Source organism: Neophocaena asiaeorientalis, unplaced genomic scaffold, assembly GCF_003031525.2.
Source record: "Neophocaena asiaeorientalis asiaeorientalis breed wild unplaced genomic scaffold, Neophocaena_asiaeorientalis_V1.1 scaffold134, whole genome shotgun sequence".
NCBI lineage: Eukaryota > Metazoa > Chordata > Mammalia > Artiodactyla > Phocoenidae > Neophocaena > Neophocaena asiaeorientalis.
Genome location: NW_020185339.1, coordinates 12,963,302 through 12,989,062, shown reverse-complemented (window position 1 = coordinate 12,989,062; position 25,761 = coordinate 12,963,302). Strand labels below are relative to the sequence as shown.

General features: G+C 41.8%; 2 protein-coding genes across 2 annotated transcripts in view; one reads left to right on the top strand and one right to left on the bottom strand.

Moving 5' to 3' along the window:
- RAB3IP (RAB3A interacting protein) overlaps nucleotides 1–25,761 on the top strand; it is a 155,921-nt gene that overhangs the window by 27,348 nt on the left and 102,812 nt on the right. The gene's annotated exons all lie outside the window — the stretch shown is intronic.
- Nucleotides 1–25,761, bottom strand: part of BEST3 (bestrophin 3) — a 40,513-nt gene that overhangs the window by 8,959 nt on the left and 5,793 nt on the right. Inside the window, exons 4-8 of the mRNA XM_024737143.1 lie at nucleotides 15,752–15,906; nucleotides 14,476–14,553; nucleotides 14,215–14,367; nucleotides 11,205–11,285; nucleotides 9,174–9,325 (exon numbers count right to left, since the gene is read on the bottom strand). Coding sequence (XP_024592911.1) covers nucleotides 9,174–9,325; nucleotides 11,205–11,285; nucleotides 14,215–14,367; nucleotides 14,476–14,553; nucleotides 15,752–15,906 — 619 coding nt within the window. The remainder of the gene's footprint in view (nucleotides 1–9,173; nucleotides 9,326–11,204; nucleotides 11,286–14,214; nucleotides 14,368–14,475; nucleotides 14,554–15,751; nucleotides 15,907–25,761) is intronic.

Sequence of the window (25,761 nt, the reverse complement as noted above, 5' to 3'; positions counted from 1 at the left end):
AACCCATGCCAGCTGCAGTGGAAGGACGAAGTCCTAACCACTGGACCACCAGAGAATTCCCTGAAGTTGATTTTTAACATGCCGCATACAAAGATTGGGAGATGGAACTTCAGCATTGGTTTGGTGTTAGAAATGATAAAATGCTGTTTTAAAACAGAAGCTTTTGGTCTTAGATTCAACAGAGAAAGATGGGCTTTGTTAGTTATAACTTCCTTCGGATTAAGACATGATGATGCTTGGATGTGGTGAGAACACTGGTTCCTGCTTCACTAGCTGAACAGGCACCATCTCCCCATCGCCCTTTACAACATCCATCTTCAGCTCCCTCCCTCCAGCTCAGGCTCTGAGGCCTCCTCTCTCCCTGCCGCTCCCCCCCACCACCATGTCTTCTTTAGGCCCTTCTCTGTCAATTCCTCTGGCTCCTGTGTCTTCCCTCTCCTCCACGGAGCTCCTTTCACTCTGCCTGTCCTTTTCTGTTCCTTTCTCAGAGCAACAAGAGTTATCAATTTATTTCTTTATTACATCTTGCTTCATCTTATAAAGGATTTGAGGTAGCTTATACAAATAAACACAATGCAATAATATATAAAGTTAGGCTAAGATGATAGAGCTAGAATAAGGAACACTAACAAGATGAGACCAAAAGAAACATGCCAAAAAATCTCACGGACTGACTAAAGGTGGTCTACAGCTTGGGTTTTCAGCTTTCAGCAGCCAAAATGAAAAGACCCTCCTCAATTATAAAATTCACAGTCTGTAAGAGAAATAGTGTAAGAGTTACCCAGAAGAGGCAAAACTTTCTTTTTTCCCACAGATGTCTGAGATAAATTTTCCCCCGTAGAACCCCTGATAAAAGGGATGCTAAGTCATACAGTGGACAGAACTACAGTAAATACCACAGGGATTCTTAATGGGTCTGTCCAGACAAGACCGGGGCATAACGGTAAAGTGAAATTCAGTAGAGATGGTTAAAGTAATTCCAAGGATTGGTGGTAGGGTGGGGAGGGCAGGTTCCTCTTTCCCTCTAAACATGCTTGAGGTGTTCCCATCCTAAAATGTTATAAAACAAATAAAAAATATGACATTACCCTCGACTATGTCTCATTGGATACTGTCTGGTCTATTTCTTCCCCCCAGTCCAGACTTCTCAAAAAAATAGTACATGGATAGTTAATGAGTTAAGGAATTATTGTGACTTTTTGGTCTTTTTTTTTTTTTTTTAGGCATGAAAATGGTATTGTGCTTATATTTGCTTCACAATGGTTCAGTGGTGGGTACTGTAAAGGTGGGTGGGAAGATGGGTGACACCAGGTTGGCCATGACTTGATAGTTGAAAGTGGGTGATGGCTACGTGAGGTTCATTATAGTTTGTCCTCTACTTCTGTATATGTTTGAATTTTTCCATTATAAAATTATTTTGAAAACAGTTTTCGTTGGCAATCTTGATCTCCTTGCCTCCCAATTTAGCTTCTGCTCAGCACTCTCACTTAAGTCTCCAATGACCTTAAAATGCAAACTCCTATGGTGTTTTACATACGTTATGTTGAAACTTCCACCCTCGGTCTCTATGACAGGGCATTCTCTGGGTTATTCTCCTGCCCCTGTAATGATCATTCCTTCTCTCTCTCAAGGACTCCTTTTCCTCTGACCACCCTTTAAGTGACAGTGTTCTACCCTTTGTATTCTGTCCTACTCACTTGACACGGTTCCTGGGTGCTCCCACCCACTCTTTTTTTTGCGGTACGCAGGCCTCTCACTGTCGTGGCCTCTCCCGTTGCGGAGCACAGGCTCCAGACGCACAGGCTCAGCGGCCATGGCTCACGGGCCCAGCCGCTCCGCGGCATGTGGGATCCTCCCGGACCGGGGCACGAACCCATGTCCCCTGCATCGGCAGGCGGACTCTCAACCACTGCGCCACCAGGGAAGCCCGCACCCACTGTTTAGGTTGTAACACACCCATGTACTGATAGCAGTCAAATGCATCCCCCTGCCTAGACTTTGTCTCTGTGCACCCTGCCCGCTGGCCAGCTCCATGTGAATTGCCCACAGATGGCTCAAAGGCAACCCACGCAAAAGGAAGCTCATCATCTTTCCCTTTCAGCAGCTCCTCCTTGCTACTCTCTATCATCCTTGGTTCATTACCAACCACCCCGTCATACTTCACTCCTTCTCCTTTCTCGAATCTGTCCCTTCTGCCATCTCCACTGTCTGCATCCCTGGAAGCGCCACCCTAGTCTGGTCTTTATCCTCTCCCGTCTAAACTATACTAACGGCCTGCTCACTGGCTCTCTGGCTCTGGTCTTATCCCTAGGCATCCATCTTTCAGCCAGCTGCTAGGACAACCTGCCTAAAACACAAATGTGACCATGTCATTTAATAGCTTTGGAAAAAGGCTGAAACTCTTTACTCAGGCTGTAAAGTCCTCCATAATCCCCCCTTAACTCCCCCTCCAGATTCATTTCTTGGCTTTTCTGCTTGCATATCAAATTGTTACTCTAATAGAAGCACAGAGTAGAAAGACAGTTGCCAGGGGCTAGGAGGTTGGGGGAAATAGGGAGAAAATAGGTAAAAAGGTACAAACTTTCAGCTATAAGATGAATAGGGTTTGAGAAACTAATTAAAACATGGTGATTATAGTTGATAACACTATTGCATAATTGGAATTTGCTAAAAGAGAACTTAAATGTTCTCACCAAGAAAAAAAAAAAAAGATAAATATGTAAGGTGATGGATGTGTTAATTAACTAGATGGGGGAATCCTTTCACAATGTATACATATATCAAATCACCACAATGTGTACTTTAATTATCTTATAATTTTATATGTCAACTATACCTCAAAAAAGCTGAAAATTTTAAAAATTGTCACTTTGAATACACTATCATTCCTTTCTGTCTTTGCTCATATGGCCTGGAATGTACCTTCTGCTGAATCCCCTCACTCTTGTGTGCTAGCTCTTCAACCACTGCGCCACCAGGGAAGCCCCTAAATTCATTCTTAAAGATGCACATTAGACTCCCCAACTCTAAGGGCCTTCTTTGATTCACCAGACCCTGTGAAGTGTACCTTCACTGTGTTCCTGTAAGACTCAGCGTTTCTCTATTGCTGCATTTACCACATTGTATTGTGACTTGTCTCCTCATTATGTCTGTGAGCTTAAAAGCTGTGTTTGTTTGTTTGTTTGCTTTTGCCTGTCTGTAGCATCTGGCATAGAACCTACCATACACTAGGCCCTAAAAGAAAATATTGCCTGAATAAATGAATGAGTACATTCCACACGTGAAGATACAAGGAAAAACGTGATAATTTAAATTTGCACTTGAGATAAAAATGAGAGGGGGGAATTACTTTGTTTCAGTAATGTATATTTGGTAAATGTGTAGAAAATAGGGCAGTATTTTGGCCATGTTCCTGAATATAGAGAACAAAGGAATTGTCTCCAAGGAATTCCCTTTTTATATGGAAATGAGTAGTGTGCTGAACGTGAAAGAATGTAGGAGGCAGCGTAATTTCTCAGGTTGCCCTTGGATAGTACTTTTGCTCAGTTATTGAAGGGCATTGCCTCGATTTTGGAATTTCTGGGTCATGGGAATTGTGATTACAAACCTGAAACATTGATATGAAAAGATGAGGCAAATCTGATTTCTGAATTAAATATGCTGGGAACATATGTCCTAAATAGAATAAGAAAATAAAAAAACTCATCCAGGAAAGGATTTTTCATGTGCATCAAGCAGCAAACACTGAAATGTTTGCATCCATACCATGCTGACACCTAGTCTTCATCCTAATGCAAAGAACTCATTGGCTCAGTCATCATCAACCACGTGTGCTACAGTAATCCTTACTTCTACCTTCCCTTTTCCCTGAGCCTCTTTCAGATTGTTTATTTGGTATTGATGTTGTATTTGAGTGAACAATTCAATGCTTAGGGAATTAGCTTTTAAGATTTTAAAGGACATCTGTTGTTTCTGCCAGCCCAGAAAACCATTCACCCTTCTCCTGGTAATAGCACCGTGATTTTTCTTAAGGTATCATTTACTCCGTATGGCTGGTTGGGGCTGACCACACTCCTTGGTCCAAAGATGGATGCACGAACCAACCTTAGCTAATTAAAATATTGTGTCTTCCTGTTGATAGTTATTGGTTCAGGAATGGGCATGTTAGCCAAGCCCAGCCAATCATAATAAAGCCAGTACTTTAGTTTTAAGAGTTAGAAAGGAGGTGTGCTCTTTCCACAGGATTTGCTGAGAAGATAGGTTGGTCATCTGGAGCTGCTGGCTGCCATCTTGCCTTTCTGCTGTCAGGAGGGGAGAGCCTCCTGAAACCTGAGCCAGTGGAGAGAAAAGTAGAACTGAGGGACAGGGAGGGCAATGCGGGTCTTGGTGACATATCTGAGCCTCTGGATCCAGTCACACCCAAAGCTAGACTACTTTCTGAATGTGACCCAAGAAACCCCTTGTTACTTAAGTTAGTTTAAGTTGGTTTTCTGTCATAGGCAACCAGAAACATCTTGTCTAATAGCACAGTCATTGAAAGAATCGACACTAATGGATCGATGAGGGCATTCCTGTGACTGCTGGCTTCCAAAAGCCTGAATTCCTGCAGTGACCTTTCCTGGACTGTGAGGCTCTCCTTTAGGGTCCTCATTCACGCAGAAAGTCAAGATCAAGTGAGCTTTTGCCTAGTTGTTTCTTTGATCAATTGGTTCTAGCAGAGTCCAGTTAAACGTCTCAGAAAAGCCTCCCCTAATAGACCCTGGCCTTTGCCTGTGCCTGGTCCATCCTGCTAGTAAATAGGCCATCTTAACTACAGGATTCTCTCTGACAACTGGTAACTTTTTGCTCCATTCTTTTTTTTTTTTTTTAAAGTAGGTGATGAGTCTTTATTTATTTTTAAAAATCATAGACCTGTTTATTTTCACTAACATTTTGTGACTCTAGACCTAGAACATTTACTTCTTTTTAAAAAATTAATTAATTTATTTATTTTGGCTGCGTTGGGTCTTCGTTGCAGCACGCGGGCTTTTCATTGCAGTGGCTTCTCTTGTTGCAGAGTACGGACTCTAGGCGTGCAGGCTTCAGTAGTTGTGGCACGCAGGCTCAGGAGTTGTGGCTCGCGGGCTCTAGAGCTCAGGCTCAGTAGTTGTGGCACACGGGCTTAGTTGCTCCGCGACATGTGGGATCTTTCCGGACCAGGGCTAGAACCCGTGTCCCCTACATTAGCAGGAGGATTCTTAACCACTGTGCCACCAGGAAAGTCCCTTCTTTCTTTTTAAATAATTTTTATTTTTTAGGCCGTGCCATGCGCATGTGGGATCCTGGTTCCCTGACCGGGGATCAAACCCGTGCCCCCTGTATTGGAAACGTGGAGTCTCAACCACTGGCCCACCAGGGAAGTCCCTTTTGTTCCATTCTTAAACACTCTACCTCCTGGTTTCCTCTCAAGCATTTTATTTTCTTTCCCAAATTTCCAAGGTTAGTTTAATATGAAAAATAGCTTAGATTTGTTTAATCTTTCTGTGCCTCAGTTTGACATCCACAAATAAGAAATCTGTACTAGTTGATAATAATGCTGTACATTTATATCTAGAGTGTTTTTATGCTTACCATCTAGTTTAATCTTCCCAGTAATCATTTGGGTTATATATTTTCTCCAAGGTCTTGTAAATTCCTAATGCTATGTTTCTGTGTTTAGAAATAGGAGAAATACGTATTTTAATTCTTTCTAAAGAACATGGACACTTGCAAAGGAATGTAAAATTATGATGATTAGGATGAATATGTAGATCAAGATAAAAATCTTGAGGATCAAAATAAATTATCACTTTAACCATCATGCAAAAACAATTCAATGGACATTAGAAATGGAGAACAAGTGGTACTTGCAGTCCAAATAGAGTCATTACGATGATTCCCCGGCCCTATCAATGGTGCTGGTCTCTTCTCTTTCACAAGGCAGATCTTCAGATACTTTGCATTAATTAATGACGGGAGTGGAGGGGAAGTTTAAAGCTTACTCAGTGACCTAAAAGCAAACTCACAGAAAACCCTCTCCTATTAATTTTCAAAATTGAGAAGGTTGCCAGATATCCATGAAACTGCCACTGCAGAATATATTGGGTTGGTCAAAAAGTTCCTTTGGTTTTTAAGTAAAAATAAAAGACACATTTTTCATTTTCACCAAGATCTTTATTGGACAACGTATTCACCCTTTTATTCCGCTACCTTCTGCCATTTTTCACGTAACTTCATAATTCCATCTTCCCCAAACTTTTTATCTTTTTGAGCATAGAACTGTTCCGGGTGCCTTTTACAGTCTTCCAGGGAATTGAAATTTTTTCCATTAAGAGAATTTTGTAAAGACCAAAATAAATGGAAATCCGAAGGTACAATGTCTGGTGAATACGGTGGATGAATCAGAACTTCCCAGCCCAGCTGTAACAGTTTTTGCCTGGTCATCAAAGAAACATGTGGTCTTGCATTATCCTGATGGAAGATTATGCGTTTTCTGTTGACTAATTCCTGATGCTTTTTGTCGAGTGCCACTTTCAGTTGGTCTAACTGGGAGCAGTACTTGTTGAAATTAATCATTTGGTTTTCCGGAAGGAGCTCATAATAGAGGGCTCCCTCCCAATCCCACCATATACACAGCATCACCTTCTTTGGATGAAGACCGGCCTTTGGTGTGGTTGTTGGTGGTTCATTTCACCTGCCCCACGATGTCTTCTGTTCCACATTATTGTACAGTATCCATTTCTCATCGCCCGTCACAATTTGTTTTAAAAATGGAACATTTTCGTTACATTTAAGTAGAGAATTGCACACGGAAATACGGTCAAGAGGTTTTTTTCGCTTAACTTATGTGGGACCCAAACATCAAAGCGATTAACAACCAAGCTGGTGCGAATGATTTTCAACGCTTGATTTGGATATTTTGAGTATGTGGACTATCTCCCGCGTGGTATAACATTGATTGCTCTCAGTTAGTGTCTCGATTTGATTGCTATCAACTTCAACTGGTTTACCCGACTGTGGAGCATCGTCCAGCGAGAAATCTCCAGCACGAAACTTCGCAAACCACTTTTGACACGTTTGATCAGTCACAGCACCTTCTCCATACACTGCACAGATCTTTTTTTTGCATTTCAGTTACGTTTTTGCCTTTCTTGAAATAATAAAGCATAATATGCCGAAAATGCTGCTTTTTTCCTTCCATCTTCAGTATTAAAATGGCTACACAAAATTTCACCAATTTCGGTAAGTATTTTTTAAATGCACACTGATATGACAGCTGTCACAATACAACCTAACAAAATTGTTTTGAATGAGGACTAAAGACAACTAAGCGCTACTAGAGCCATCTTACGGAAAAAACCGAACGAACGTTTTTGCCAACCCAATATTACAAAAGGCTGAGAACGTTTTTGCCAACCCAATATTACAAAAGGCTGAGAAGTGCACAGCAGGAAATTACTGTTTATGGAGACTGAGCAGTCTGCTGGGGTAGGGATGAGTACCTTGGTCTGGAGGAGGTCCTGGACAGGAGGGCCCAGGCTTAGCAGGCATCTAGAAGCCGAAGCAAGGAGTAGGCAACCTTCACCAAGCTGTGCTTTGAAGGCAGCAAGGTGAGCGTCCTGGCTCCTGCATCATCTCATTATTTGCCATAATTCCTGAGATTCCACTTTCAGTCATCTTTTTCTTTGGGTCTTGAAGAGGTTTCAGCCTCAGAGGTTATTTTGGAGGAGCACCCCAAACCATTATTTTTGAGGATTAGGAGACACTGAGCTAAAAATAAAGCCTTATAGGGATAGGATTGAAGCTAGATATTCTCATACTAGTATTAAAAACAAGACAACAGGCCCAAAATAGAGTCACTTATGCTAAGCCCCATGTCACCAAACGGAGACATGGTTTCGGTTCTTCCAGAAATGGAATCTTAAACCAATCAATCAGGATTTGCCTGATCAGCACTGCTTAGGTAGTCTGCCTTCTAGACCCCTGCCATCTCCTATAGGAAAGTGACCTTGTAATAACCAACCCACTTTTTTGCCTGGTGTAACAGCCTTTTTCCTGCCCCCTTCTGCCTACACAAGTCTTTCACTTGTATGGCCCCTTGAAGCTCCTTTCTCTTTGCTAGATTGGATGCTGCCCAATTCATGAATTGTTGAGTAAAGCAGTAAGATCTTTAAAATTTACTCAGTTGAATTTTGTTTTTTAACAGTAGAGAAAGAGGAGGGCTGAACTGTATTGGGGGAAGAGAAAGAAAGTCACAGGTGGCAACTTTAGACACGATCTCACTTCACAAATCTGCTTAGAACTGACTTCAGGGAAAAACGAACCATAGTTTTGCCAAAAAGTTATAAGAAAAACTCCGTAGAAGTTTTTCTTTTTTCTGTAATTTTTTGGAGGGGCTCTTTTTACTTTTCTAAATTTGTCCATACTCTTTAAGTTACTTGGAAACTGTACCGTCTGCCTTCAGCAAATATACTTAAACTTCCCCCACATTCACACATTTCTCCAAAATCAGATACATTATCAGATTTAATAAAATTATTCAAGAACTGTGCATGATTTACTGCCGGCCTCAGCCCCTTTATTTAAAGCTCATAGTACATAGGGACAGATTGTTATGTTAAAACAACTGAACAGACACTGGCTTGTATACTAAACAAGTCAGTTTGATCAAAATATAATCTTAGAGAACAGTTTTGATAAAATTTATCTTAAGGCTTGCTTGTCTCAGAATAGTTTAACACAGTGCCTACACATGGTATATACTCAACAAATACTTGTTAAGATGCATTCCATTATGATAGTCATAATTAAATAATAAACAACTGTATAATTAAAATAGTAAACTACTCTTCAAGTTGGAAGGAAAGACAGAGGATAGTTTCACAACTACTGGAAAATTTGCTGTGGTATAAAAGCAAGGTACAATGCAAATTACCTCAAAACACACACACACCATATTTAAATCAGAAACTACAGTCTCTTTAATTTCTCACTCTCTTGGACATATTAATTATGTCTGAAAATTTGAAAAGGCCACCATTGTAAGATATTAATAATTGAGAGTTCTTATGAAAGTAACTTCAGGACCACATCACAAAAAGATCAGAACAGTGACTTCTCTTCTAAATATTGATGATTTTTAAAAATGCGCTTACCCCATTTCAACTGTTGACCCCAGAAATGAGGGTATGCAGTAGTCAGCAGCTGCCAGTGTATACGGCGGTCGAGCAGCAGAATCGTCCCAGTAAATGTCCTTCTTCATTTTGGGTAAGCTCATGTGCATTTCATCCACGGCTAAAAGGGAGACCTAAAATCATCATTATAGTGTTAGAATAATTCAGATGTGAATTGTATTTATAAAGAAAGAATAAGTTTAGTGGGTGCTGGGGTTTGGAATGGGATAGAGCACAGTGTGAATGAGTGAATATACAAGTGTCTCTAGTTCATATTTGCTTCAACCCGTGCTGCTACAGAGAGTTATACATGTCATTCACTGCATAAGAGCACTTGGCAGTGGGGATAAGTGGAGCCATAAAACTGCCCAGACTAGATTCATCAAGCCGCATACCCCAGAGTGGAGTGCCTCTTATCTGGAGGCAGGAGAGACACCTTTTTCTTCTTTGCTCAAAGTTTTCTAATTGTCTAGTGGCTCTCCTGACAGCAACCACATAATCCCAGATATTGCAGGAAGCCGAAGATTTCAATATCCCATTTCATTGATTCCATAAACATATTTATACTTGATATCATTTCTTATGTGCCCTGAATTTTTGTTTGTTTGTTTAGAAAAATACATCAACAAGCCTATACTGTTCAGGGTTATAGTGGTCTTCTCCTTTTGACTTTGACAAACTGATGCATGAATAAATTATTAAGCCTCTGGAAATCTAATTTTTACAAAGAGTGAGTGGTGTAGGCATTACACTTCCTCCTCAGCAGGCTGGCGATGTGATTGTTAGAGCTCAATACAGAGGTCGTGACCTGTGAGCTGGACAAGAGTAATCGGAGGCTCCTCTCCCCTGTCCTTGGAATGTACATTCTGCCCACTGTTCCCACAGTGGGAGCTGTTTCAAGGACACAACCTTGAGAGAGTAATGTGCTGTTGAGACCATCTGGACTGAATACATGACTGAACCCCAGTAAGGCCTCTATATCAAATTTTAGGATTCTGGCAGGTAGGTGTGGAGGTCTACTCATCTTGTATCCACTGAAGACAAGCCTCTTAATTAAGTTCCTAGCTTGTTAAACCTGCCATCTACCAATCTACCATCTACCAATCTGGAGCGGTCTGCCTTGCCCCCTGTGTACTGGGGCCAGTTTGTGAACCAACAGCAAAATGTTTTAACTTGTGTAAGAACCGAGTAAGGGCTTGAAACAGATGAGCAAGTTGAAGCCCTTTTCTCAGCCTGTAGTTCTCAGGGAAGAGAATGGGTTGAGGAGTCTTGCCTAAAAGCAAAATTCTCTCATGCTGCGTCTTCATGAACAATCTCTCTGAAATAATGCTTCAGGGTAAAGGCTCTGGGGTCCCATTTGGTGTGATTGAGGGAGATTTGAGACACAGGCTGGTGTGACCCATGTTTCCAGTGTCCAGCTGCTGGACATCTGACTGCAGGGACCTACATGATGTGAGTTGGGAACTGTGTGGCTGCCACTTTATGTCATTGTTAATTTTTTTAGGTGGCAATAGGAAACAGATTAAAGAATGAATTAAAATATTGATCTGTACTGAGATGGAAGTGGCTATATAAAGTTAGTAAAGAAACCTACAAAGAAAACTGGCTTGAAATTGTATTTAAAAGGGACTAAATTGGGCTTCCCTGGTGGCGCAGTTGGTGAGAGTCCACCTGCCAATGCAGGGGACATGGGTTCATGCCCTGGTCCGGGAAGATCCCACATGCCGTGGAGCAGCCAGGCCCGTGAGCCATGGCCGCTGAGCCTGCGTGTCCGGAGCCTGTGCTCCGCAATGGGAGAGACCACAACAGTGAGAGGCCCACGTACCACAAAAAAAAAAAAAAAAAAGGGACTAAATTTTACTGGAACTGAGATCCAGGGCCCGTGACCTCGAAACAACATACCGAATAGCCAAACCTCTTTTGTTTGTGGCTAAAGCACTCAAGTTCAGGGGCCGGCATTCAGAGTCTGTTTAGATTATTAATGTTTGTAAAGGAAAGAAAAACTCCTCTAACCTGCAGATTTCTGTCAATGCACCAGTTAGTTTCAAAATCATCATCATCTTCTCCAAAAGGGTTGATAAGTTGCTCAGCTACCTGCAATTGAGAACATAGAATAAGTCCACTGTGATGCTGTGAAGACTACGAGTGAAGGTTGAAGAGGATTCCTGTTTCACTCTCTGCTTTCTTGGGTCACCTTTCATAATAGGAAGCCTAGAGCGGAGTGGGTTGTTCTGCAGATGCAGATATTTATCAGCCAGTGAGAATGGACTCAGACTGTGAGTCATGCACCTGCAGAGTCTGCTCTCCACAGACTCTGTCTGTTCAGCTGGTGACAATGCAGGCCCCAACTAGGAGAAGCCACGGGCTGTTTAGGAGCCAAATGACTGATTCGCAGGTACAAATCAGCCAGCAAATATCAAAAAAGCATTGTGATAGGCACTGTGCTGGGCACTTTGAAGGGTACGTAGCCTGTGCTCTGAAAGAATTTACAAAGGGCCAGGTGATGAGATAAAATGTAAATGTGGGCAAGGTTAAACAGCAAAGAAAGACTTCACAAAATAATACAAGGAGATTTCATAATTATTGGACATAACTGCTAAATGAAAGAGTCACAGAGCTAGTAAGTCATAAAGTTGGAATTTTTCTTACTTAGTTTTACCTTAAGGGATTTATGGCTATCTAGTAAGTTACTTTGAAGTTAAGTAACTTCTTACCATATATCTTCTAACAGTTGATAACTATTAGATGTTCTTACCATGTTCCTGAGCTGAATAGCTTTCTTGATGAGAGATTTATATGCCAAATATGTCTCACCTGTTAGTCTCTATTTTCATTAATTCCCTTTGATTTTTATTACCTGGACGTGTGTGTGTGTGTGTGTGTGTGTGTGTGGTTTTACATTGGGCCTAGATGTAAAAAACTTACAAGTGTATAAAGCAAAAGCGCCATTGATTAGTTGAGTTCCTAGATTCTGAGACTATTTGGTAGAAAATCTACCTACGTTTTTTTTAGGATTTAAGTCTAACCACTACATCAAAATCACCTGGAGAGCTTTTAAAGCAAATTGATGGCTGGGTCCGCACCCCACCCCCCACCCCGAGATTCTGATTTAATGGGTGTGAGGTTGAGCCCAGGCATCATTATTGAGTAGAGCTCCCAGGAGTTTTTGATGTGTGGCCATTGTTGACAACCACTGACTTAGAGAAGGACATCCCTTTGTTCTAAGGGACAGCTTGTGGCAGGGCCCATGCCCCTGGATCACTCACAGCAATATCCATTGTCAGAGTCGTTCATTGCAAGTTCCAAGGGGCTGTCTACCTTTCTTGTCTGGGGTTTTCCTTAAATTAAATGGGCCACTGGATGGGTCCTGAAAATATTTTTGTTACATCCAGAATTTCACTTTTATGGGATCCATCCTGCATATAGTATTAGAGTCTACATTTAACTACAAAAATGATATCCATGTTTCTGAATTGACTATGTCACAAAAGTATCCTTTACTCACTTGGAGGCTCCATTTCCAGCAAACAGCTGAGTAATACACCATTCATAAGATTATGATGGGTTTTCACACTTTGAAAAGATTTATAAATATTAGAACTGTCAAGACAAAACTGTTTAGAAACTGAGATCCAGTCCACTGGGTGGGAAAACTCCCTTCTCTTAGGGTTACCTATCTCTTAATAGGGCTAAGATTGTCTTTTCATATTTTGCCTTCAAAATATTTTATAAAGGAAAAGACTTAATATTTTAGAGAGTACTTCAGAAGGCAGGAACTGCTGGCTCTTCCTTCCAGGCTGGCCGAACATCTCATGTGGACACAAAGTGAAAAATAAAAAGCTCAGCACAACTCAGGGGAAAGGACAATAGACCAGAGTGATTGAGTGTTTGGGCCAATTGTGGTGAGTTTGTGTTTATAGAAGTAGAGTCTACTTTTTTCTCTAATGGGAAATGAGAGCTATTAGTTTCTATTACTCTTTCTCTGTCTTAAATGGGTAAAAATAATTGAGTCACTGTCATCTGGTTAAAACTGTTTTTGCCATTTGTAAAGGAAATGCCTTTACTCTTTGGAGGATAACTTGAAGTGCCAACATATTTATTTTTCCTGGTTAAAATTCAAACCAATGAAAGTAAAGGCATCTGCAGAGAAAATGCTTCCACAACCTGGAAGGCCTCAACGATACACTGTGGCAGTTTGGAAGGTCAAACATTTGAAATTCTATTTTATTAAAATTATCTTCAAACTGTCTTTAGAATTCAGTTAACTTAATGAAGCCATTGTCTTTTATCTTTTTCTGTCACGTACAAAAGAGATGGAAGAATCAGGCCTCTGACACTTTTACATACACCTGGGGTTGGGGGAAGATGGTAGTGGGAACAAATAAAATTCTACACTGATGAGTGGACTAGTTGTTTTCACTGCTCTGACCTGTTTTTAATTTCCTGGCAAACCAAATATTGTTATTAATCCTGGGGTTTCTGGTTTTGATTCCGATGAATTCCTTTGAGTCTCAGTTCTGGTTTTGAAAATGGAATGCATTTAATGTCGTGGCACAGCTAGTGGGATTTCAGGGGATAGAAGCTAACTATCTACAGAGTTGAGCAGAACCAAGATAATAATATAATATTAATGCTTAAGTCTGAGATACAAGGCTTCTTATTTACTCTCTTTTACTCTGCTTAGTTGCTTGTTGTGGTATAAAGTATCAATGCAGGTACACTTATTACTTTAATTACATTATTGTAATCCTAATGCGAGCACACAAAGACTTAAAACAATCAGTGGCCATAAAAGAGTAGCGTCTGCATAAATGAGCTGCTTCAGACCCCTACAGTACAGTACTCACCACATCCCTGCCACTTTAATGCCCGGTTGAAAAGTAATAACACCTCCGAGCTATTAAGTGTTAAATCTACCTTTGACTCACTCATGAATGAGTGATTCAGTAAGGGATCAGTGTGCAGAGTCTGGAACATGACAGAGATTACAGAGCAGGTCTCAGGCACTAAGACTGTTGGCTACCTTGAGCCATCCTGCATAGAAGAAGAATTGTAGGAGAGTAAAGATCGGAATGTAAAGATCTAAGTCATGCCCTGAGTAGCCTTTGGTGGGGTCCAAAAACTGGCGTCCAATCAGGCACGCAAAGAAGAAGGTGTAGACAGCTAGCGTGACAACCTGAAACAGAGAGAAACCCGAGTGAGAGCACAGCGCTGGCTGCCCGAGAGAGACAGCATGCCAAAGTGGGCAAGTAGAAAGAAAAATCACGTGCCAAGGATTTGATACCTGGGTGTAGACCAGCGGAATCCCAACCCAGTCATAACCAAATAAGAGGCTGCACCAGGAGCGAAATCGGTTCATTTCCTAAGCCAGAAACAAATTAAACACGATTTACTAAGGTGATGGGTGTGGTAATAAATATTTACTGGGATTCAGAATATGGCCATGACTTTTAGGAATACACCTGTAAAATGATGAGAGAGACTTTGAAAGGCTAGAAATTGGTTCTGAAATCCACTCCAAAAGGAAAATTTTGAAAATGACAAGCTATCAACATAATTCAGCAATGTGCAAAAGGGCTTGAGTACAGTTGGACATTTTAAAAAATATTAAGATAAATCAGGACTGTATAGAAATATCCCCTACTCTGTTGAATTCATAATTTCCAACATATATATTGGCCCCAAGTGGTGGTAGGAAGGCAGTGGTTAATATTTTAAATAAATCATTTCTAAATTATGTGGAGAGCAGATTATTTTTTGTTTCCTCGATTGCTTTTGAAAACATGCTTACTGTAGGTCTTAGAAAAAAGAACTAAATACATCCTAAACCGTTCCCCCAACAAATGAAGACTTTAGAATGCTTCTATTGACAGAAAATCTATCCCTGTTTAAAGCAGGAAGGACTGGGATCCATTGATTTCTTTTTTCTCTATTGAACACAAGTTATTATTTAAGACTGGGAGAATGAGTATACGTTAAATTGGGAGCTATTTTTAAATCATTCACTCCTTTTAGCCTAATTGAGGCAGGAGACTGTCATGACACAAATCCCTCTAGCCCTTCTATAAATTCGTTTCTCAAATGAATTCAGGATTATTTCATTGAATGAAAACATGGTTTTGTTTCCTGGAGCGTCTGGAAAGCTGGGTTAACCTTGGGATATTCGTATTTTGGGGAACTGACTGGGGGCGGGGGTTATTTCTACTCCAGATTTGGTCTGGGATCCTGGAGCTAGGGATGGCAAATATGCCTTGAGGGCACCAGATCCTTCCGAGCCCTGGCAGACATTGCTGATCAATCAAAGAACATTTTCTTACAGAGCCTATTACAAAGCCTACTTCTGTTTAAAACAGCCTCTAAGCAACAACCTGCAATCAATCTGAGTTAAACTGTTTACTATTCTCCTCCTGCATTTGAGGGTTCTGATACTAGCCCAGTCTTTCTGGTTCCTTTGGAACCAGGATTGAACAAATTGGACTCGTCCAGGTCCAACCTGTTGCATCCAGGTCCCTGTTGGTCTCTGATTAGCATCTTTTACTGACAGTTTACTATGTACTTACAGTCATCAATGATTGCAGATCAACACTGTCTCTGATTCTACCTTCCTTCCGGGCTTTAGCTGCAAGATTTCCAAACCAGATGAATGGAACCCAGTATTTCAGATGAGGAGATTTGAGGTGTTCAAATAATTTTCTTTCATCTGCTGTCATAAAACCTTTACACAAAATAAAAATAGCTAGATTATACAGACTTGGTTTAGCGCTAATATATTACCCTATATATTTCACTGTCTACTATGTGAGCAAATAATGGGGGATATTCAAGAAATATAAAATAAAGGTTCCTGTCTCAAGTAGTTTTTACTAGTATCAGAGATAAGGAATATGTACTCACGAGCGCGCGTGCACACATTCACACACACACACAAGTTATATATCGGTATAGGAGGCAATGCATGTGAGCAGTCCCTAACAGAGGCGGCCAGTAGGAAGTGAGGTGACATTAAATGTGGACTAGGACATCTGGGGAAGGTCTCTTCTTTAGGTTTTGGTTTATTCATCTAAAATTGGGAACAAGAATACTTAGAATTGTTTGGATTAAAAGAATAAAACGTGATAATGTATACAAAGCACTTAGTACAGTGCCGAACATGTGGATCGCATAACATTTCATCCTGACCCCTCCTTTCAAACTCCTAATTAACCAGGACTTCTTCTTTGAAGCCTTCCTTGATTCCTTCCTTCTCCTTCCCTGAGGATTTCTCCCCTTCAAAGCTCCACCACGGTGCTTTCTCTTGCCTTGTATTATGATAATGTTAGACACAAATGTTTCCCCTGCTAAGACCCTTTGGAAGGGCAAAGAGCATATTATCTTCGTAGTCCCCACAGCATTTCGCATATACTTTTTACAAATTTTATTATTTATTTTATTTTTGGCTGCATTGGGTCTTTGTTGCTGTGCGCGGGCTTTCTCTATTTGCAGTGAGCGGGGACTACTCTTCATTGCGGTGCGCGGGCTTCTCATTGCGGTGGCTTCTCTTGCTGTGGAGCACGGGCTCTATGCACGCCAGCTTCAGTAGTTGTGGCACGTGGGCTTCAGTAGTTGTGGCTCGTAGGCTTTAGAGCACAGGCTCAGTAGCTGTGGCACATGGGCTTAGTTGCTCTGTGGCACATGGGATCTTCCTGGACCAGGACTCGAACCCATGTTTCCTGCATTGGCAGGCGGATTCTTAACCACTGGGCCACCAGGCAAGTCCCATTCTTTCTAATGGCTGCATTCTAGTTAACTGTGTACAGTATTTTATATAAGTAGTTCTCTTTTGAATAGAGTTTTAAGTTGTTTTAATTTTCTTGCTACTAAAAATAATGCTGCAGTGACTATCCTTGTACTTACCACCTTGACTTTTTTTTTTTAAGGATTATATAGGGGCATGAGGAATCATTTTCTTTTATTTATTTATTTATTTATTTTTTTGCTTCATCGGTCAGTTGTGGCACGCGGGATATTTCATTGTGGCACACAGGCTCAGTAGTTGCGGCGCGAGGGCTTAGTTGCCCCACGGCATGTGAGATCTTAGTTCCCTGACCAGGAATTGGACCTGTATCCCCTGCATTGGAAGGCAGATTCTTAACCACTGGACCACCAGGGAAGTTCCCCCACCTTGACTTTTTAAGTGGACTTTTAAATGTTCAGTATGATTTAGTATAAATGTTTTCTGAATTAAAGCTTGTTTCTAAAACTGATTTTTGTTAGATATGAATTTTGAGTTACTTTTGATTGAGAAATGCAATCATTTGCTTATGAAATTCTAACACATTCAGATGAAAATCAACTTTTGCCCTAATGTGACACAGTTTGTATCCTTAACCATCTGTAATCGGTTTATGAATCTGGTTTTCCTGCTTAAAGTAATCCTCCCTCCTTACCATGCAGACTGAGTTTTATTTAAGAGGTGTTGCTATAACAGAAAAGAACTCAAAGGAGAAGTGAGATATGCCATTTTGAAAGTCACTGACCCATAGAGCTTTAGAGTTACCTAGATCCTTGATGTGATCCAGGCCAGTGCTTTGAGAATATGGTCCACAGGTCGTGGGTGTCTGAATCACTTGTGACATCTCTTATATATGGAGAGGGCTAGGCTCTACCATCACCTGCTAAACCAGACTCAATAGGGCAGGAATTCTTGACCCAGTGTTGCACCTTTGCCTTATCCTGAGTGCCTTTTAGAAAATACCAGTGCCTTCACCTTATCCCTTGAGATTCTGATTCAATTGGTCTAGAGTGAGGTCCAGGTGTAAGCATCCTTTTAATCTTCCTGGATAATTTAATGAAATTGGGTCCAGGCATTTACATGTTTACCAAGCTCTGCAGGAAATTCTGACCTACAGCAATGTTCAAAAATCACTGCCCCACTGAATGAAGATTCTGTTTATTCAGTATTTGAAATAAACAGAGTAACAACTACAGAGCCAATATTTACCAACAAGAGGCTAGTTTTAGATAAAACTCAGGTTATTTATATTAGCTTTGAAGGTGTCTGCCCATGCCTGGGGAATTGGACTCTCTCTGGTGGTCAAAGAATGAGTCTGAGAATTCTTGTCTTGTTTCTCAGTGCATTTCAAAGTTGTTGCATGATCTAGATAATCTGTTTGGTTTTTTTTTAAGACTTGCAGAGTATGATTAAATCTGATGATAAGAAGTTAATAGATGAACTTGACCTGTCTTGGCTCTGTGCTTGAAGACTTGCAACCCTTCACCTTTTCCCTGGAAGACTATTCTCAGACATTTCGTATCAGTTGTCTAACAGTTATAGTCTTGGGATTCATAGTGCAGTTTCCAAAAATGCCTGCATTTATATACTGGCTGCAATCTCTGTCATTTGACCAAAGAATAACTTTACTTCTGGTTATTTTTTATTCAGGAATATGGATCAACTTATGCTGGCAAGTCCTTTCTTGGCTTCTTAGCAAAAAGCAAATATGCAGAGTGAGGGTTAATTTAATGCGAACCCTAAAGCGAGAGTTAGGTAACCTCCCCCCAGTCCCTGCCGTCTAGCACACCCACTGATTGGAAAGGGACATGTAGAGCTAGGAAAGCAGGTGGGGGGGGGGTTTAAATGTTCAGCCCAAATTTATTGCGTACTTTACTAGGTGCTGTGAAAGATGAACTAGACATTATTGTATCCTCCAAGAGTGTACAGGCAGAATAATTTTTGTTATTTCCTGCAGGGTTACACATCTTATCCAAAGTAACCCCATCTTTGGAAATTGAGTTGTTGGTCCATTGAAAGAAAAGTCTAGATTGTTAATCAAATCAATTCAAAGAGCATTTGTTATTACATGGAATGATATCCTCATCAGCGCCTCAGGCCATTTTAACCAGAGACTGATGGTATATTCAGAATGTGGTCATTATCCTCATCTCTAAGGCTATGTTAGCCACAGGTATTGATTTGCTACAGTTTGGCTGCACCATCAGTTGGCTGGTCCTCACACTACCCTGTCTCCTTCACATGTCTGTCTTCATGCCGCGCTCCCTCAGACCCTATCCACACCCTGACGTTGCTATTTTATTCAATATCTTGCCATTACATTTGCCTTGAATTTCTCTTGCTATCTTTTTTCCTTCTGGTTTTCTGGCTAGTTCAGCTCTGCTCAGCAATTTTCATATTGCATATCCCGAAGAACCCTTTCTAATATTTCAAATCAGAGTAAAAAAAAAAAAAAAAATATATATATATATATACACACACACACATATACACAAACACACACACACACATATATGTTTGTATTTACTTGTGTCTTGAATTGTGGCTTGATGGAGTAGGATCTGCTACTTTAAGGCAAAATTTTATTGCCTTCAAACCAAAGGACCAATTAAGTCCATTAATAAACAATATTCCGGTAATCGCAGATTCAGTTGAAACTGAGGCAGATGTCTTTTGCCTTTAAAGCAGAGTGCGTACATGAGGCTCTGTTAGGAGAAGAGCTAAAAGCTCTACTTCTCAAAACTTTTAGGCAGGATGGGTTTATTGCCAGTTCTTTCTGAAAGAGAAAGTTGCGCATTCAGCATCTGAGCCCTTCTCAGAGATGACTTTTTCAGGCACATTGCAACAAGCCTGGCTCATTTTCCTCTCTGTACTTTCCAAATGAACGGAATGAAGCCACCAGATTCAACTGCAGCCATTCTTTAAATTCAGCGGTAGAAATTTAGAAATCCCTGTCAACCGGGAAGATCAAAGCAAGGCAAAATGGGATTCAGAGAGAGATGGAATCACACTGTGAAGGCATTGTGGAGGGCAGTACTGAGATATATATATTTTTTTTTAACCATGAACTATAGTAAGATATATTTGTGGTTCCCAAAACAATTATTGGCTCTTCTGTGTGAGGTGCTCTCTGATATTTTCTGTTCTGTTCCATTCCATTCCATAAAAAATGCTGGCTCAAAGCCATTAAAATGATTTAAGAGCCCAATAATAAGTTACAACCCACAGTTTGAAAAGCTTGAAATAGGATATGGTTGATTAAAATCAGTTTCTGGGTTAGCAATGCTGAACGGAGACAGAGAAACTCCTCTATTTTCCTAATGAGTCAAACACGAGTGAAACATCTCTAGTCAGCCGTATTCCTGTCTCTAAATTAGTATCCTGTTTGGTAGTTCACTGCCTTCTACACATGACGCACAGGAAATATCATTCACAAAATCAGTGCTCTTAACTCCTGGCCTGTCCAGGTGGCCCAGAATTCCATTTGCTTTGGGTAAATAGATCCGAGGCAATTTGCAGATAAAGCTGGAGTTAATAGATGCGCTTTGGTGCAGTGGTTCCTAGACTTTGCTGCACGTTAGGATGGTCTGAGGAGCTTAAAAACTCCTGATGCCCAGGTTGCACCGTACACCTATTGAATCCTAATGTCTGGGGGTGTGAGCCACAATCGGTATTTTTAAAAGATCCCTAGCGACTCCATCTTGTAACAAAGTTTGGGAACAACTGCACCTAGTACAGAGTCACACAGCAAGCTGGCCATTTTAGCATCCTTGTTCTGGCTCAAACATAGTGCTTCTGGGGCGCTTGTTTAGAAGTGGATTTCTGGGTCCCAAGCCCCAGAGATTCAGATTTCATAGGCTGTCTGGGAACCTGCAATTTAAATAAACACCCTGATAATTCAATGAATGTGGTGGTCTACGATCATCCTTTGAGAAGCATTGATTGGCAAGCCATGATTTAACTCCTAAAACAGAGCTGTGGTGAACCTTCAAACAGTGGGCGGAGACTGCCCATCCATGGCACTAATGCAAGGAGGTGTGTACTTTCTCTCCCATGAAGAGCCAGTGCGCATAGGTGAGTCAAGTTGCGCTCACAAGACGACATTCAGTCTGTTCTGGGCTCATCACGTGAGACTATAGGGGTAACTGACTCAGCCTGTAAAAGTTCAGCCAACAGAGGAAAAACTGGCACAGCCATGAATACCACCATCCCCTTGATCATCTCTCCTGTAACACAGAGCAGTGAGAGATTTCAGAGACCAGGGAACCCCAGTAGCACAGAATGCATCAGGAAAAACGTAAACAGCAGATCACAGGGCAGAAAGTCAATATTATACAAAATCCATTCGATTTTACTTAGCGAGCGAAGATTACAGATTAAATGATCTAAGTGTGGGGCTAGGCTTCCAGACAGTGCATCTAAAGTTAGAACTTTTATCTCAACAGTCACTTGACAATTGGGAGCTCGTTCGGTTGTATTTATGACTGTTAACTGTATGTCACTAAGAATCCTGATGGGGCCTCCACAGGCTCTCTCTCGTCAGGGCAGAAGCTCAAGGAACTTCATGTTAAGATTCCAGGCCTTCAAGAAAACAAAACAGTGTCCTTTCCTTAAAATTTACTGTCTTTTAACCACTCTTACAGGCTACCAAGCACAGAAGGAAACTATTTTAGAGAAATAGAAATGCAATGGAGTGATGCGAAGTTCAGCTGTAAATATATTTATGCTTGTCTCTGAAAATGATTCATAGAAGAAAACACTTGTAGTAATCTTTACTGATCCTCGAGGACAGGGACCTCGCTTTCAGCTGTGCTCCAGTGCTCAGCACAATGCCTAGCGTACCGTATACACTCAGTAAATCTTTGTTAAATGAGCAAAAGCATGACAGATTTAGTAACAGATTTAGTAACGTTTCTTTTTGAGGAATGCATATAATTTCCCATTTCCTTTTTTTGTGCTTCTGGTGAAGAATTTTGAAGGAAAATGTTTTCTCTCCTGATCACTGTGAAACCCCAGATAAAATGTTTTGATTCAGTCTCATACCATAACGTAAGCACCCAATTAAGGCCATCACTTAAATTGGCAAAGATCTGGAATTGTGCACATGACTTGACTTAGAATGAGTGACATCTTCCAAGGCAGGTGATTGAAACGACTGGCATTTTCCAGGGCAGGCTTGTAGCCAAGAGGGAAAATAACAGAGACTCCTGGGTTACAGCTCCTCTGTGAAGTAACTGTTTGATAACAGACCAGTTCAGGGAATTTCCAGCAGAATACACATTATTTTGCATTCAGCTGTTACATTTCTATTTTCATGGGAGCATAAATAAAGAAATTTTAATTTGAGAAATGTAACCTGTAACATCAAAGCATATGTATTTCCCAGAATAATGTAACTTGAGTGTCCAGCTTAACAGCAAGGAATGTCAGGGACCGGCGGGTAAGTGACCTAGCTCACCAGCTGTAGTCAAGCAATGGCCAGATGCTTCACAAGGAGGTGCTGACCTTCATTCTCTCCATCCTCTCACTGTTTTTGTCCTGCTAGTCCTGGATCTTTGTGACAGGGACCCTCCCTGAAGCAATACAAAGAGTTTGGAGGGCAACTCCCATTGCCTTAAAGCCCCCTGTTTCTCAGAGTGTGATCCAGGGACCCCCTTCCTCAAAGTCTCCAGGGGCTTGTTAAACACACTTATTCCTGGACCCCAGCCTAGACCTACTGAATCAGAATCTCTGGGGGTGGTGTCTTCGGATCTGCGTTTTTAGCAGTATTGATTTTTTTTTTTTTTTTTTTTTGGGGTACGCAGGCCTCTTACTGTTGTGGCCTCTCCCCTTGCGGAGCACAGGCTCCGGACGTGCAGGCTCAGCGGCCATGGCTCACGGGCCCAGGCGGCATGTGGGATCTTCCCGGACCAGGGCGCGAACCTGTGTCCCCTGCATTGGCAGGCGGACTCTCAACCACTGCGCCACCAGGGAAGCCCCTAGCAGTATTGAGTTTTTAACACTATCTAAAGTGCACTGAAGTTTGAGAACATGTACTTTCCCAGACAGGTGGGTTTATGTAGGGAGTCACCTGACAAGAGGTTTTTTTTGCACCCTCAGCATTGCCTCCTGCCTTTGCCCTTACACTTTTGGGGCCCCTGTGCTTTACCACCAGCCCTCTCTGCCCTCAGGCGGAGCAGGTGCCCTGGCTCTGGGCTCAGGGCACCTGCCAAACATTTTCCGCCATCCCTGAACTTCCTGTTCTTCCCAGAAATGTTGGCACAGGCCAAGGACAGACAGAGAGAGGTGGAGACACGTACCCAGTCGGGAGAGCTTGGAAACTGACCCCACGTGCAGACTGAGTCAGCCTTCTCTGCTGGGGAGCAGGAAGTCTGGTAAGTCTGTGCGGCCAGCCGACAGAGAGTCTGTGCCCATCCATGTGGGTGGCCATGAGGCAGACCAGGAAGGACCCTGCCTGTGAATCATGTCCCCCAGCTTGGAAGGCAGTGGCTCAGAACCTTTGTCCCACCACCTAGCATGCAAACCTTGTGTTCCTGTTGGGCACATGCTGGTGCACTACCCCTTCTTCTGCCTTTCGAGAAAACACTTAGGGGTGGAAGAGAGCAGTAGAGACCTTTACACTGCAATCATCAGTGATGGCCCCAGAGGGCACCTGCCAAGGCTTCAGCCCCCTCCTGTCGCCCTCAGTACTCTTCCTCCTTCAGACGCGGCACAAAAACTGACCAAAAACTTGAAGTGAGAATGATGCTCGTTGTGTCCAGGCAGGTCTAATTCAAGTCCCCTAGATGGTAGTCTCCGAGCAGACTGCTCAGAGGCTACCATCCAGAGCAATTCTGGAGCCTCCAGCATGGTCGAAACCTTGAATTCACCCTTTTCTTAACTGTTGCAGTTTTGTTATTAGTAATGAATTATTTGACGAATGCCAAAACCTTTTACCCCGGGGGTGAGAAAAAGCGTTAAAAAAATAAGCAACCCAGAAAAGACTCCTTACTTCTCAAACTTCAGTATATAAAAAGAGCAACATAAGAGCATGTTTAAATGCAGGTTTTCCAGGCCTTACATACAATGGTTCTGATTCAGTAGGTCTGACGTGGGGCTCAGGATTATGCATTTTATTTTATTTTATTTATTTATTTTTGGCTGCATTGGGTGTTCATTGCTGTGCACGGGCTTTCTCTAGTTGTGGTGAGCGGAGGTACTCTTTGTTGCGGTGCGTTGGCTTCTCATTGCGGTGGCTTAGGCTCTAGGCACTTGGGCTTCAGTAGTTGTGGCTTGCGGGCTCCAGAGTGCAGGCTCAGTAGTTGTGGCGCATGGGCTTAGTTGCTCCACGGCATGTGGGATCTTCCCGGACCAGGGCTCGAACCCATGTCCCCTGCATTGGCAGGCAGATTCTTAACCACTGCACCACCAGGGAAGTCCCAGGAGTATGCATTTTAAATAAACAACTCAAGTTATTCAAGATGTAAAGGGCCCATGGGTTTGTGGATCACACCTTGATACATACTCAAGTAAGTGCACCTCAAGGAGCAAATGATTCTCCTATGCCCTTGGAATGGTTGGGGGTACTGGTGGTACGGGAGAGAGGAGTACTTGAGTGTTCCAAATGCCTTGAAAAGGGGGAAAGTGTCGATGCAAGTACTGACCGGTGTTTGTGTAAGTTTGATAGGGAGTGAGTGTCGGTATTATGAAAAGTGCACCTAAAGGAAATGAACTCAGATCATTCCCCCGTTCATCTCGCCGTTTCTACTTGCACCTCAGACCTGAGCACAACTCAGGCCTTGCTGAGCTCACGTCTAACCAGAGGCCCTAAAGGCCTCTCTGTCACCAGCCACCCCCTCTGCTTTTAATATGATGGTGATGCTGAGAGGATAGATTCGCTCTGAGAATTGGGCCTGGAGTCTGATTGCTGTCAGAATGCGCTTTCTTCTTTCCAAGAATGTGTCAGGACTACAGAAATGTCACCTTTCTTCATCCAAGTAAACTTTAGCTGTCACTCATCCATTTGGAATAGGCCAAACATTTCTCGTTTGTTTTTATGACTTTTTTCATAGGTCGAAATGCTTATCACATTTGATCCTTTAGACATTAGGGTAAGCAAAATAAGTTATCAAGTGGCATTTTAAACTTGGTCATTCTGATGCAGTATTCCACTTTTAAATTTGGAGGAAGGGTGGCAGTTAATTTTATTTTAAGTTCCGACTGGTTTTACATCATAATATACCTGTACGTTTGCCAAGCCCTTTGTACCCTGCATCTGAATCTGTAACCGACTCCTTGCTCCCCATTACTTTCTCACGTCTTGCTCTGTAGCCCTAACAACGGCCTCTACACTCCTCCTTCCTTATTTCCACCTTACCTTTCACAGTATCCTGGTCATAGGGGATCAAGAAGACCTAGGATGTCATATCAAATGAGTCTTCTAAAGTGACCAAAGGACTGTTATGCTGTTGTACTAGATGATTTCATTATTAATAGCAAGAACTCGTGCCACACCATGTGCCGGGTACTGCTCTAGACACTGCAAGTATTGACTTATTTAATCATCACAGCAAGCCTATGAGGTATATGAGGTAAAAGGTATTATAAATCACTCTAAACTCACTCTATGAATGAGGGAACTGAAGCATTAGAAAGGTAAAGTAACTCAGACAAGGTCATATAGCCGGTAAGTGATAGAGAAGGATTTGAACTCTTACTCTGTGTTCTGAGTCACTCTCTATGTCGCCATCTGAGAAGGCAAAACCAAATCAAACAAAAGCCCCCAAACCTCCAAAAACGAACAAAACATGCTGCTCTTAA